The sequence below is a fragment of the Squalius cephalus genome (genome assembly GCF_949319135.1).
Source record: "Squalius cephalus genome assembly, chromosome: 15".
In the NCBI taxonomy this organism is placed as follows: Eukaryota; Metazoa; Chordata; class Actinopteri; order Cypriniformes; family Leuciscidae; genus Squalius; species Squalius cephalus.
In genome coordinates this window covers 12,707,472-12,723,493 of record NC_137136.1, presented here as the reverse complement: position 1 = coordinate 12,723,493, position 16,022 = coordinate 12,707,472, and the positions used below count along the sequence as shown (strand labels likewise).

Here is a 16,022-nt window from a genome sequence, read left to right as displayed (position 1 = left end):
GGCCAGGGGGCCTGAGGATGAAGCCAGGAATGATTCTTCTCGCATAACACACACAGATTGACAAACAGAAATGTTATACACATAACAGTTCAAAGAAATGGGCATAGATTGTAGACATTCTTCAAATTTATGGTTATGGTCTTTGTGCATTTAACTTTATAGGACAGATTGGATGTACAGGGAAATAGAATGGGATCGAGACAGCACGGGCTGGATTCCAGATATCTTGATTCACAGCCTTACAATTCCCTGTCTATTCCAGACGGTGCGAAGGAAGTATGTTCCATATGGATTGTGGAATATGTTTTGACTTTCAGCTGTGTTTGTGACTTTTCCTAGAGTCAGTGTGCAAACAAGTGAGCAGATGACTGAATGAATAAATGAAAGTGTATAGCAGAGAGAGTCTCTGCCATTTTCCTGCATGCTGATTACCCATAAGACTGGTTTTTATTCTAAACCATTAAACACATGCACACACACACACACTCTCTCTCTCTTTTGAAAACAAACTCAGTATCTATCTATCAACCATTTTTAACAACTCAGTAGTTCATAATTCAAATCCAGTCCTAATATATTTTGCTCACCATCCCCTGTGGCTTGTGGTTTTCACTGGCCACAATTCTGACATTAGACATTAGACTATCTCAACTACATTCACTTGTGTTATGTTTTAAGTGCATATTTACGTTCAACTTAAAACATAACTGACTGTTTTTACGTGAATACTTACCAAGACCGACATTAAGTGTGTATTTGACTGTTTAAGTGCAATAAGCAGCAAAAACAAACTCAATTTAGTACTGTGAGGAGGCTTTATGTGCGAGCACTTTGAGTGTGAGCACAAAATCTATAAAATTATGTGCATATGCAATCCCACGCCGAAATTCAAGCCCTGTAACACCAACAATATTCATCTGGAGCAAATGAAATGAGTGAAGGAGGGGAGGTGGGTTTGTGTGTATAGCCTATATACGACCCTAAATATTTTTTTCATAGAGATATTGCTATATCGTTTATGTCGCGGTATATATTTGCGTTGCAGATAAAAAGCGGGGATTGCATGATGTTAAAAAAGGTGAATGTGAAAAAAGACACACACCTGGAACGCGCGCACCAGAAGTCGCCAGCTTGCGATCCGAATCTAGTTCTCTTTAGCGGATACTGCGCTTGAATAGTCATATAAACACACAATTATGTAAAAATGCCCATAGTGTGGAGTATTCAAATCAACACAATTGGTTATGTCTTAAAGTTACGTAAACAGGTCGGCGCTGATAGCCTAGTGGTTAGCGCACTGACATATGGCGGGGGTCAGGCTTATGTTCCCACAACCCTATGTTCCCACGGCCCTATGTTCCCACATTTCTAAGATTTTTTTTTTTTTTTTACGATTTGTCTAAACCCCAGTTACGGGTAGGTTTAGGAGTGGGGTCAGGGGTAGGCCATTTGTGGGAACATTGTCTAAACCCCAGTTACGGGTAGGTTTAGGGGTGGGGTCAGGGGTAGGCAATTTGTGGGAACATAGGGCTGTGGAAACAGACATGCCCCCATATGGCGCAACTGTGCCTCCGGCCGACCCAGGTTTGAATCCGACTCGAGGTCCTTTGCCATCTCATTCCTCTCCCTCCACCCAAAAGCTTTCCTGTCAATCTCCACTATCCTGTCGGCAAAAAGCCACACACAAAAAAAAGAAAATTAACGTGAACAGGAAAAAACAGATTCATATACATATGCCTACTGATCAGTATTCGTATATATACATATCTATGTCTGTAGGTCCATGCATTCGGTCTTAAAGTGACAGCAGCCTAATATACCTACCGTCTGTCATCAAAAGACAGATAAATCACTGCTCGACTGAATAACTTTAGTATCTTTAAAAATAATAAATTTGTATTTAATTCATAACAGAGACAAGACATTTAATTATTCAGTTTCTGTACTTAGCCTACATGCTAAATAAACCTACTGTACACTACCTGAAAGTTTATTTAATTTGCATATTTGTTCTATTGTATTTTTCCTATTGTTTGTATTATTTGCTTATTTGTTCTATTTAATAACTAAAATAAAATAACTAAAATAGCTATATCGTAATATATAATGTTATCGTGTAATAAAAAACAAATTCTCATATCGTGAAATGATTTTGGGTGATTTTTGCTACAGCGTTTAATTTTTTACTTAATCGTTAAAAATAAAATGTTTTTGGCTCAAAAATTGGAGGGGGCACATTTATATGAGTATGACACTTCGCTTCTGGCTATTAGCAGAAACAAACAGGAGCTTTAAAAGGGATCCGCTCCACGGTTTGAAAGTGGAATGACCTAAAGTCTCCCTGTCTTGGTGCTGAGTGTGTGGAGGCTGTGCCTCTGCCATCTTCAGTCCAAAGCCACAGATGCTGCAGTGTTTGTGTGTTGACTCTGTGTAATTTGTTTGCACTAATTTGTTTTGGGGTATCTGGGGAGTTCCCTTTTTAATTTGCCTCTCTCTGTTTACCCCTCTTTGTGGAGCACTGATCTGTTAAGCAGCAGTAAGAGAGAGAAAAAGAGAGAGAGAGATGGGGTGTAGAAGAGCCTAAATTAATAGAAGGTACTATGCAGATTGTTTTAAGCTCTGGCTGCTCCGTCGGGCCCAAAGGCCTTGCTCGCAGCCTGCACCTGCTCCATCCCGCGGGAACCTGGTTCCTGATCCGTGGCCCCTCTCCCTCTCCTGTCTCTCTTCTCTTCTCTCTCTATCTCCCTCTCTCTCTCCCCTGCTGTTTCCTCTGCACGCCTCCAGTGCCTGGAAACGCCTTAATCAGCCCTCCTCTGCGCATGAATGGCTGCCACTCATTAGCCTGATTGAAAAGATGGTAGCTCATGCTAAACACACGCATACACACATGCACACACAGGTTGGAAAACATTCACACACTGACTTTTCAAATATTAAAACCTACATTTAAGCAATTTAATGCAAGAGGGTTGTTGTTTCCGAATATCAGCATGACAGGTCATAAACAAAAGTTTAATACTGAGTAACTTACTAACAGTTCAACAAACAAAACATCAATGTAACTTCAATTTTAGGCAGGCACTTGGTCTATTTTTGCTTCAGCAATGAAAATACTGTTGTCAAAGTAAAATCAAACATCCAAGCAGCACACAGTAGTGGTGTTTTGTTTGAGAATGAAGCAGAGTTTGGAATCAATCAATGACTTGCTCATAAAAACAGTGGCTGTATCCTAAATCGCAGTATATGAAAAGAGTAACATGTCCAAATTCACAGTATTCATAAAACAGTATAGGCAAAAAGTATCTGGATGACTTACTACTTCTGTTGAGATTCTGAAGTGTGCATCTGAAGGACACTTTACTCTACCATGGCATGAGGCCAAGGGAGAGGATTTGCGAATGGCAGTGAAGCAACACAACTGATGCTGGTAACTCACATGACAACGACAACGTGACAAGTGTAGTCTGTCCGGATTACATTCATACACACATTATTCATACTATATAGAAAGTACTTTTTTAACGGTTGCAAAGTAGTTACTTATTCAAAAGAAGTACCTACTCAGATTAGCCCATGCGATTTTGGATGCAGTTGTTTTTTGTTTCTGAATGAATCAGTTTTAACCAAACTGGTGCCATGAATGATTCAATGACTCACTCATAAAAACGAATTCCTGAATGAATCAGTGCTTTGAACGAATCAGTACAGTGAATGATTCAATGTCTCACACAAAAAAAATGCTGCATTTCGAAATCGCATACCTACTTTATAGTAGGCGAAAAACTGTGTGACAAGGTAAGATTCTGAAGTGTGCATATATGGACAAACCCAACACAGTCTCACCCCCAAACGTCACATACTGACGCGTCTTGACCAAACAGCAACATATGACGAAAAGGGTACCCCTAAAACGTCCATATGAGACGATTCGGGTTATGGGTAGGTTTAGGTATGCGTTAGGGTACCGCTAAGAGGCGCTGCTGGTGCGCTTATGTCTTCGTCTCATATGGACGTTTTAGGGGTACCCTTTTCATTGTATGTTGCCGTATGGTCAAGACGCGTCAGTATGTGACGTTTTGGGGTGAGACCGGGCTGACAAACCATGAGGCCAGAGGAGAGGATTTGTGAATGTCAGTGAAGTGACGCAACTAACCCTGGTAGGTCATATGTAAATGACAGCATGGTGAATGTTGTACGTCCGGATTACTTTAATTCTACACACATTTATACTATATAAAACATACTTTTTAGCGGTCGTGAAGTAATAACTTATTCAAATACCTACTCAAGAGAGTATGCAATTTCAGACGTAGCCAGACATTTGTTTTGTTCCTGAATGAATCAGTGTTTTGAATGAACCATTTGAGTAAATGATTCAATGACTCGCTCATAAAAAGTCACTCGTTTAATTCCTGAATGAATCGCTACAGTAAATGATTCAATAACTCAATCTTAAAAACAGTCACTTGTTTTGTTCCTGAAAGAATCCGTTTTGAACTAATCGGTTAAAATAAACGATGTGACCTGAAGAAAGGACAGAGACAAATGGATTGACACAAACAGTAAAAAGTAAGTGCCACTTGACCTGTCAAATCTGAGGACCTGAACTGTTGCATAATTCCCTAATAAATGTAAAAGTGGAAAACAAAAGTAAAGCGTCACCAAACCACCAAATAACAACCAGCAGCTAATTGCATTCACTGGCTTAAATGGTTTGGAAGAGAAAAACATGGCTCACACACACTTTGAAATCAACACAGCTATTTTAATTGATGTTTTGGAGCAATCATTGTCAAACAACCACTCAGCAAGTTCAGGATAACTAAGCACTCATGGGAGGATCTCAGTTATGCACATTTTAAATAGTAGAATCTTTGTCTACATAGCCTATATATTTATAACCATCATTTTGCTTCCATAGACAGGAAATTAACTCTGTAACATGGCTTCAAGATCTACTAACAGATCTACAGCAAAATGGACTTTGACATTTTATGAGAGCATAATCCAGCTATGTTCTCAACACACAGACACATCTCTAAAAGTCTATTAATAAATATCACAGGGTAGAATTAAAATGCATTGGTTAATGCACATTTTGGAATGTGAATTTGGCTGCAACTGTTATAAATCAAAATGAAGCATCTCCTTTAGTCAATGAAAAAGCTTAATTTTTTTATGAGGCTACTTTATATCCCAAAAAATAATCTGCAAAATTTAGTAATATTAACACAAAATAAATATGAGACTGAGTTTATGACGTGTATTTAACTTTGGATCTATGCAGGGAATAAAGATTTCCACTGGTGCACTTTACACCAGCTCACACAAACACATGCAGGTAAATGATGTATTACATTTAGCTACTGTATATCATACACACACATATAACACATCACACTGATTGTATGGACCCTGTTTTAAGTCCTCTCGTTTTTCCATCCATCCAACTTTCCATTGTCCAATAATCTAAAATGTGCAAAACAACAATATGGAAAGTAAACAACAGAATTCTGCACAAAAGATCGAACCTTACAGGGATTTAAATAATTTCATTTAGTACAGGCTTGGGTTTCAAGTAAATTGAACAGAAAGAGGGTGATCTCATCATGCTGCTGTTTATCACAACAATTTTCCCTCAACTAAGGCAAATCTGCTCATCTGCACGCTCTACACTTTGGTACACAAATCAGACACTTGGATAAAGAAAATGTATAATCAGACTCCACCAAAGCTGACTGCTAAGTTTTCACTAGAGGTTTACTGTTGTTATTAATATTTAGAAATATTCTTTTAAGGCAGAAACTTGAAGCGATGCCCGCAAAGGCAATACAAGTGGCTGCATAGGACCACCTCAATATGTGAATGGTCACAGTGCCCTCTGGTGGTGACATGCAAAGCAGGTCTGTTTAACAGAACCAAAACGGAAAGACGACACATGGGGATGAAGAGAAAAGACTGTCACACACACGTACAAATGGTTGCAGTCAGGCACACAGGTATTAAGCACCATTCAGACTGATCAAGAGTCAGCTGACACTGATGACACACACTGGAGCTATAACGAATACAAATTATAGGAAGGGATTGTGTTCTATTGTAGCCTAAATATTTGTGAAGATTGGATTCTCATTTTGTTATTTTACGTGTTTAAGCTTTATAAATCTTCATCAATCCTATTTTTAAGTACTTTAGCTAACCTGGGAGCAGGAGTTATTAGGTTTAAAGTCACCATGAAGTCAAAACTAACAAATCTTAAAGGGTTAGTTCACCTAGTCATACTTTTTGTGCGCAAAAAAACAAACAAAAATAACGACTTTATTCAACCGTTCATTTTCTTCTGTGTGGGCCTCTGAGTGAGTTCACGTAGTGTCACAGCTCAGCGCTTCTGGGTTGTAGGTCAGAACGTAGGCTCACTATTGGCCGACGCTGGTCATCTGTGTGTGATGCGTATGATGCTGGCTGCGCTGTTACACTACGTGAACTCACTCAGAGGCCCACACAGAAGAGAATGATTAGATGAATAAAGTCGTTATTTTTGTTTGTTTTTGCGCACAAAAAGTATTCTCGTCGCTTGATAAACTTAAGGTTGAGCCACTGTGGTCACTTAGACTATTTTAAACATTGTCTTTACTAACTTTCTGGGCCGGCAAGTTTAAATTACAGAGAAGCCTATGAAGGAGTGAGCCAGCTCTCAGATTTAATCAAAAATAGCTTAATTTGTGTTCCGAAGATGAACGAAAGTCTTTCGAGGTTGGAACAACATGAGTAATTACTGCAGAATTTGCATTTTTGGGTGAACTAACCCTTTAATGGAATATTGCAGTATTTATATATATATATAAAAAAAAAAATCTTTAATCAAAATAACTTCCCCTCCCTCTTGCAACTGCATCTCTTCTCTGATGACATGCTTGCTGCCGCGAGGGCGGGACGACCTGTCACTCAACCACAACGATCCAATCGATCCAACGATCCTGACATTTTTACTTGTTCGAGGAGCCGTTTCACTCGGATATACATCACAATAGGGAAGAAAAGACTATCTCAACTTCCGTTTCATGCCGACTTAAACAGAAGAGAGGCATTCACACAGAAAAAAATAAACTCTTAACCTCACACAAACATCCTAGAATCAAGCAAGCTAATGTTTTTCTACATGATTCTGTTCTGGGGCAAATGTTTGATCAACATTTGAGAGAAATGCCTTGACTGGTCTTACAAATTCAATGAGTGGAATTTCAATTCAATTGTTTCCTAGAAATGAAAGCCAATTCAAAACCATACTGAAAATGTGGACAAATTAACTGTTGTAATTGAAAACATCTGAGAAAGATGGATGAGATATAATGTTTTACAAAGGTGACTGTCCAAGATGTACAACTGAGAACGGATGGTCTTTTACACGTCTCACAACGGGAACTAAAGCGAGCGTCCGACTTTTGCTTGTCCATGACTGATGTCAAGTTGTATACACACGTTTTGTTTTTACTTCAGGTCCATCAAAGTGTGATTTATCCAGGCATGAATTATCAATGTCAGTTTTGTGTGCCAGCAGATAACAACAACCACCTCTATTAGATTTAACCCTTGACCTGCTCCACATCTGAGCCATCTACTTCAATGTCAGAGTCTGAGAGCGAGCGTCCAGAGTGGTCTGAGTCTTGAGAGTTTGAGTTACAGTGTGAAGGCAGGCTTAGATCGCTCTCCTCTAAAGTGTCGGTCCTGGAAAAGAGACCAAGGTCCAGCTGGCAAGTGGGCGTCCCGCTGCTGTCGTTGTCGCTGTCATAACAGAAGTCCTCTAAGTCCACAAACCATTCGGGCCAGAACTTCCTCCGTATGCGCTCACAGTACATGGCGAGGTTGATCAGTTCTCCTGTGCACAGATAGACATAATTGTTTGTGTAGCTTTCTTGAAACATGTCAAAAAGGGTTAGATGAATGGCGGATTTAGAATAAATGTTAATTCTGCAGAAGAAAAGGTTCTATATAGAGCCTTAAAGGGTTCTTTCAGGTGCTTCATATGGGTGTCTTTTAAAGATTCCCATCAAGAGGTCATTTTATAGATTTGACTTTAATAAATATTTAATTTTAGTTCAATTTTATGAATTAAACAACTCATAAACTTACTTTATCACAATAAGAAAAAGATAAATAACCCGTTAAACATGAAAGTATTATGCAGTCATTTAAGACATTTCTCCTTACATAGAACCTTTTTTTTGGCATAAATGATTCATAAATGAGTCAGGAACTCTATGGTTCTATATAGAAACCCATTGAACTTTTTATCTAAGAGTGTAATTTTATTAAGAATACAGCAACATATTTCTATACTGCTGAGGTGAATTGGCATTCTGTATATGTGACTAAACTGTAACATGCAGAAGCACAAATAAATGCTTATAATGCCATCTAGTGGAAAAAGTGAATAATTACATTCAACAAACTGCCATGCAAGGGAACAAACATTTTTAAATACTGGTAGTTTATCCAAAAAATTTAAATTGCAATACCTCAATTGTCTTTCTTCCGTGGAAGACAAAAGATGTTTTTCAGAATGTTCATGCTGCTCTTTTTTGAAACAATTAAAGCTCCAAAAATAACAAATGTACCCCAAAGTACCATAAACAAAATCCAAAAGGCACTACATGTTAAATATATTCTAAAGCCATATGATCACAAACAGACCTTCATTTATGCAATTAGTTGAAAATCTTACTTTTTTGTCCTCCTAAGAGAACCCATCCCCATTCACCAACATTGTATAGAATAGAACAATTTGAATATTCTAACATCTCCTTTTTTGTTTCATGGAAGAAAGAAATCCATGCATGTTTGGAACATCATGAGGTTGAGTAAATAATGACATTATTGGATAAACTGTCCCTTTAAAAACCACAACATCCAAAACTCAAGACATGCATGAATCTCCCTTTTGTCCTCCAAATATTACTGCTTATGTTTTTATCGGCTAGGCAATAATTTCTGTTACTGATGCCGAGCGTTATGTTTCTATTAGGAGTGCAAAACTGCAGCTGTGAGGTCTTGGTCACCTTTAATGAGCTGCTCGGGCCGTGTTCCAGGCAGCGTCCACATGGCCTGTGCAAGGTGACCGAACACTGTGGCATCCACACTGGACAGTTTGGGACCCATGATGTACTTCTTATCCCCTGGAAGTCCAGAAAATAAATATTAACCCCCAGCCATAATGTAAGACAAACAACAGACTTCTTTAAAATTGTTTCAGAAACACATTACCTTAAAACAGCCACTACAAGAAAAAATGTATAACCTTTAGTTTATTCAGTTGGATCAGATGGATATGGATTACATGAAACTACAACTCCATTTGGTGACAAGTATGTAAAATATTGTGTTTTCGTGTTTAGTGACAGTAGTTTCACACTTTGACACTTGAGCTATATGATACTAACATAAAAAAATTAAAATTGGCTTATAATTTTTTTTAAAACAGTTCAAATTACAGTTTTATGGCCTGGAATAAACAAAGTTACACTACCATTCAAAGGTTTGGGGACAATAAGATTTTTTTTGATGTTTTTGAAATAAGTCTCTTATGCTCACCAAGGCTGCATTCATTTTTTCAAAAAATATATTATAAACAGTAAGACTGGAAACTATTAACCAAACAAGTTGTCTTGAATATATTTTAAAATATAATTAGTCAGTGTCACGTGATCCTTCAGAAATCATTATAATATGCTGATTTGGTCTTTAGGAAACATTTCTTATTATTATCAATGTTGAAAACAATTGTGGTGTTTAATATTTTTGTTAAATCTGTGATTTTTAGGATTATTTTATGAATATAAAGTAAAAAAACAGCATTTATTCAAAATGTAGCATATTGAAGTAGTTGTGTACATACGTCACTCGCCCATGTGTGTGTCTCGTCATATTCGTAAATATAGACATTTATATTTGCTCCGGCTACTTTGATGCGTGTATGCTGTGGGAATGGCATACGTTAGTTGTCACAATGAACAGAGGAGAGTCTGCTTGCAAAAAGAGACTGCAACAGACAGAGCTCGTAATAAAACGAGAATCAGCATTGGCTTGGCTTTTCGGAAATGGGCGAGAACTGAGAGGTTTGAAATGTAGTCAAATTGACACGGAGATGGTGTAAATTGCCATATGTAGCTCTCTAACAGAGTTCATAGTGAATAAGGGTCATTTCATTATGTGTTGTTGTAGTGCTGTGCTGGAATTTATTTTCACTCATTATTTCTATTAATGAGTATAGCTACAGTAACATCCTCAGCTGGTCAGCTTGAGATCCTTTCCATCTAAACTGGTTATATCTCTTTAGCCTAGTAGTGAATGTTTTATGAGCAGTAGGATAATATCTATATATTTTTTTGTTCACGGTTCACATCCGCACAGTCATGCAGAGCCGAAGCACAACGAAAACAATGTTCTTCTGCAAAATGCATACAGTTAAACATTGCGATCACATCAGAAAAACATGCTACTTTAAAGCTCTATTTCTTGTTCTCCTCACCTAGCAGTGTGGCCAGTGTGCGCATGTCCTTCTCCATGAGGGCGTAAACCTCCTCTTTAGTGAAGCAGCCAATGCCATGACAGTACATCTCCCTCTTTACAATCCCACCAGTCAGCTGACACAGGGTCCATTTGAGCAGGTCACTGAGGGGTCCGGGAAGATCCAGCATCCTCTGAGTCTCCTGAACATTATCCACCCACTGACAGTATGCAATGGTCCTGCGAGGACATGAGAGAGAAGAGTGAATTAGAGGTGATTCCCTCCATAAATATGTATAAAGAGTCATTTGTACTGTGGGGGAAAAAGGTCATATAATGAAGACAACCTGTTTATTAATAATAATAATAATAACAATAATTATTATTATAAGTAATTGGCTTTTATATTGTCATTTTTCTATGACTTAACAAAACCACATGTAGATTCGTTTTGATTTCTTAAAGATAAAAACCTGAAAGAATTTCAAAGGATTTCAAACCTTAAGTCTTTAGAAAGCAGATTTGACATAGTAAGTGTATTATAACATGCAGTATAACCACAGAATAGAGTGTACGGTAGTTTAGACTAACATATTTTAAAACTTTACTGTATGTAAATATATGTATGGATGTACTGTATATTTAAATGCACAATACATTTATTTAGCAGCTGCTTTTATCCAAAACAACTTGCAAATGAGGAAATCTACAACAAAAAATTGATACAAGCGATTCATCATAATATGGGCTTATTTATAATTCAGAGTTTATTATAACTGAGTGCGGCTTCAATATCACACAGAAAACAAACTCAGTTTGGCCTTTGAGATTAAACTTTGAATTAATTCTCTGCTCTGTGATTATCTGAATCAAATTAATTAAAGCTGTCTTCTAATTAACACACTAGGCAAAGCGTTAATAAAAGCGTTCATCCAAAATGGCTTCGAGCGTTCTTTGGGTTCATGGCTTTGAACTCACTACTTGGAATTTACAATCAGACTTTCATCAGGCTTTAATCAGATTCAGAGCTTCAGTGTGCAAGTTCTGCGCCAAAATAACGACTTTATTCATACATGTTGCATTGACCAACATGGCATTTTAATTTGTAAGGACATAATACATAAATTCCATGAAAAATTACTGTATACTACACAACGTTTCTTAATATGATATTACTATCTTTCTTTTTATTTAAATGGGTCAAGTGTGTTAGGTGGTTCATTTCTTGACCAAAACAAACTAGTGTTATAATCCATTTTTTCTGTCAATATCCCAGCATGACTCTTATTCATAGCTCAATAAATGTCCCTGCTCAGCAAGCTTTTCAGCTGACATACACAACACCACTCTGAAGTGGACAGATATTTAAACCCATGAATTATTCAATCAATAGCCATGTGGGAGCCTATATATAGCACAGTGTAAAGTGTTTCCGACAATGTGAAGACAGAATGCACAAGAAAAAAATATTAATTTCAAGGAAGCTAATAATGCAAAAGCAATGAAGAGGAGTAGATTAGGTTGTAAGAAAAGAATGTCTATGCCATTGCTCTTCCCCAACCTTGATTTTTTCCCCTCAGTATAATGCTTACTCTAATATACCCAATGTGTAGGAGAATGTTTCAGCATGAGTCATTCATTTTATAAATCTGATGCTTGCACTGCAAATCTTGCCAGCTGCACACTCCCGGCTTATCGTGCATATTTTTTATTTTAATGGTTTACTATATACGGACTCGTACAACTGTTCATTAATTGTATTATGCAAAAAGAAATGGCTATTTTTTTAAGGATTCAAATCTTACAATTGAAATATTCCAATAATTTGTAATAGAACATTTGAAATATTTTTCATAAAAAGATCATTCACTTTGATTAAGTACAAAAATGATGAAGATTACTAATTACTAAGGTCTAGTTAAAACCAGTAATGTGTATGTCAGCTTTGTACTTCTGGACAACTCGTTCTAAATAAAAGGCCAAGTCAAAAATTCAGACAAAAAAAAATCATTACTTTTTGATAGAATGATATATACACATTTTTAAAGTTAAAAATAAATTATATGTATTTCATTTATTTAATTAATTTTTAATTACAATTAAAAAAAAATCAATTAAATAATTGTATTATTATAAATGTAAATATATTCACCAACCTAAAGGATGAATCATGATTTATACTTTTGGGTAATAATTTTTTTTAAATACCGTATTTAAACCCTTTTTTTACTTATCACATATTGCATTTTTCTTCAGAGGTTCATTTCCTGACCACAACCCTCCAGTGTTATAATCCAGATTTTCTGTCTATATCCCAGCATGACATCCATATAAACCCCTGCTCTAGTCAATAATCAGTAAGTGCATATTTGTCCCTCACATTCCAGCAACGGCTCAGTAGCAGGAGACTGACTCATTCTGAATGCCATCACATGACTCACCAGTACAAGTGTTCCTCCACCATGGTGGTGATGGCCCGCGCTACCGCCTGCTCCTGAGCGCTCAGACTCTTGTTCAAGCTCATACCAAGTTTCTCCTCCAGAAAGTCAATTATAAATTCAGTTCCACATACCTGCTCGTAGTTATACTCAACCCAAGGCATCTTGCCCTGGGAAGAGAGGCTTCCGTCAAAGTAATTCTGCAATGAAACAAACATAATGAGGGTGAAAAGATGTAAATAATAATAATAATGATAATAATAATCTTTATTCTGGAGCATCTGGATGTGAATGAAATAAAAACAATCTTATTTTCTAATGGCTTTCATGAATTTCATTGACATTTCAACAGCAGATGGTGCCACTTCCAATAACTGCATCAAAAGAAATCCATAATCCATACTGCTCCCTCATGCATACTTGATAGGGCAGATCAACCATGCGCAGATATGTCTCCATTTTCAGGCAGAAAGGTGACAGGCTTGGCACCCCATTTTTTGGCCTGGAGAACTGGTGAAGGATGATGGCGTCTTTAGAATCCAATTCTTGCTCTTTCCTGTAAGGAGGCGATCAAACATAGATTGTAAAATCAGACCAATCTATTCGAGATTTTGATATGAACAGATGTATAGTAAGTCAAAATCCTGATGGTTAAATATCAGAGTCAGACATGCCATGCATTTTTATCTAAAATGACTTATAGCGTATTTACGCATTTTCATATTCGTTCCCTGGGAGAAGCATTATGCTTTACCAGAGAGAGAAAAAGGTTTTACAGGAACACAATTTAGCCTTAAAAGCAGCCATTTAGCCCCCCAAAATCTCGTGGAGTGCAGTGGAAAACAACTTATACTGTAATTATGAGGAAACAGCAGGATGTGTGTGGGAGGACGCACACAGACAGGTCTTATTTTACAAGCAGCAAATACAAGTCCAAGCCTGAGCTTTCAGAACAACACAACCTAGTCCTATTCTGATCACAAACAACTTTAGAAACAACAGGCTGCAAAATACAAATTCTTCAGTCTCAATAAATAATTGAAAACAGGACAAGTCTGTCCACATTTAGCCATCATTAATAAAAAACAATCATGATTTCTACACTCTACAAATAATGTACAAAAACTGATTGGAGATTCATTTGCATAATGATTACATAACATGATAGCGTATTACACCTGTGGGTCTGTAATTACCCATAATGGTAACAGAAAGTTTATGGTATTTAATTCTCAGAGTTAAAGGAATAGTTTAGTCCAAAATTGAAAATTATGTTATTAATTACTCATATACATGTCGTTCCAAACCTGGAAGACTTTCTTTCATCTTCGGAACACAAATTAAGATCTTTTTGATTAAATCTGAGAGCGTTCTGACCCTCCATTGACAGCTACGCAACTACCACAAGGAGGTTCGGTAGAGATTATTTTTATGTTCGCTGATCATGAGGGTGAGTAGCCAAAATTAATGACAGACTATCCCTTTAGCATACTGTCAATGTCATTAACCAGGCCAAAACAACACACTCCAGGACTTATTTTCCCAATTAGTCTAAAAAGGCCATTCTGTTTTGTAAGGACTCCTCACCCTCAAAGCTTTACATTTCAGATGCTTCCATGTGACTAAAATGAACATTCTGATGCACTAACAACGTCTATTTATGTCTAATGTTTGTTTATTGCATACATTTGTCTTTTTACGTCAATATCAAAGGCTAATTTCCATTCTGTGGTAAAGTGAACATAGAATAAAGCGTAAAGCATCAGAATGAATTGAATGCTGCAGAGCTGAGTGCTCAAACATGGCGCTGTCCACTGCTTAAGGTGCTGAAACCCCCCAGTGAAGTATTCTATGAGGATGAGAACGTCTCGTGCCACATTAAAACAGCTGGAAGTCTGTTAGTTAAGACTTCCAACAGCATAGCAGTTCACCTGAATTTATTAGGTAATGGCCCAGCAATAAAGGTCGCTTGTACAACACAACTCAAGGACATCGCGATCCAGTGATGTAAACACTCACGATCACGTGCCGCATAATATGGCGCGTCATTTACACAAGAAACGAATTTATTAAGGTGCTGCTGTTGTTCTGTGCCAATGTAAACAAGAGCAATTCCAGCTGAATACTGATGACAGGGCGTTTTCATATCCTCCAGTGCGGCCGAAAACCGCTGGTGCATGTAATCTAGAAAACGTGACTGGACGCGAGCTCAAACAAAACACCGCCTACAAAAAACTCACTGGAACTGGCACTACCATGCGTACTAATATTGACATTTTCCAGGTTCAAATGTACAAAGCATTTATGATGCGATATTATGAACAATAACAGATGGTAATTTCATAAATCATGTGACATCACATTCACTGTAGGCCAGATCACTGACCTGATGGAGAGCAGCTCGTGCAGCAGATACGCAGCCGCAGCCAGCAGGGCACCTCCGGTGATGTAAAGCGTCTTCCTCCACCAGGAATCCGATACCAATCCCGACATGATCCCACCAAAATCCTGCACAGGGACGGCAACTATGTCCCCATAAAATAAGTGACGCTCATCAGAGCCACACAACCCGAGGGAAGGGCTCTGATTCCGGCCGAGATCAACCACGAACGACCGGGAGGAGGCGAAACCAGCAACCCAGTACATTCTCTCTCTTCCCCCGCTTCCTCCAACGAATCCTACGCCACTTCATTTATCCATATAAATATGGACAGTTGTTACATGGTTGTGTGCTATGTCGGCCTCGTAAGGCAAAAGAAAAGCATTTTAACGGGATTTGGCTCCCGCACTGAGCTCCGCATCCTCCTTTGTTGCTGTGCCGGAGCTGAGTGACGTCACGGCGCATCCCACATGGAAACTAAGCAAACAAAACATATTCAGGCTTTTTATAAAACTAAATAAGCAGGCCTAAGCATAATGTGAGGGACACAGAGTTACTAAAATATTATATACATGTACATATTGTAAAATGTTGTTGAATTCTTAATCCTTTTCCCTTTGTTACATTACGCATTTTTACTTCTTTATAGATAATAATATATTACATATTGTGTAAGTACATATTTATATAAATAAAAATGT

The 16,022-nt window shown here is 37.6% G+C and overlaps 1 protein-coding gene across 1 annotated transcript; it reads right to left on the bottom strand.

Moving 5' to 3' along the window:
• Positions 1-4,742: 4,742 nt before the first annotated feature.
• Positions 4,743-15,771, bottom strand: faxcb (failed axon connections homolog, metaxin like GST domain containing b). Its single transcript, XM_079895398.1, has 6 exons — positions 15,328-15,771; positions 13,362-13,497; positions 12,945-13,141; positions 10,526-10,743; positions 9,057-9,173; positions 4,743-7,876 (listed from the first exon to the last, which is right to left on the bottom strand). The coding sequence occupies exons 1-6, from the start codon at positions 15,585-15,587 to the stop codon at positions 7,584-7,586; spliced, it is 1,221 nt and encodes a 406-aa protein (XP_079751524.1). The 5' UTR covers positions 15,588-15,771; the 3' UTR covers positions 4,743-7,583.
• Between the last annotated feature and the right edge of the window lie 251 nt (positions 15,772-16,022).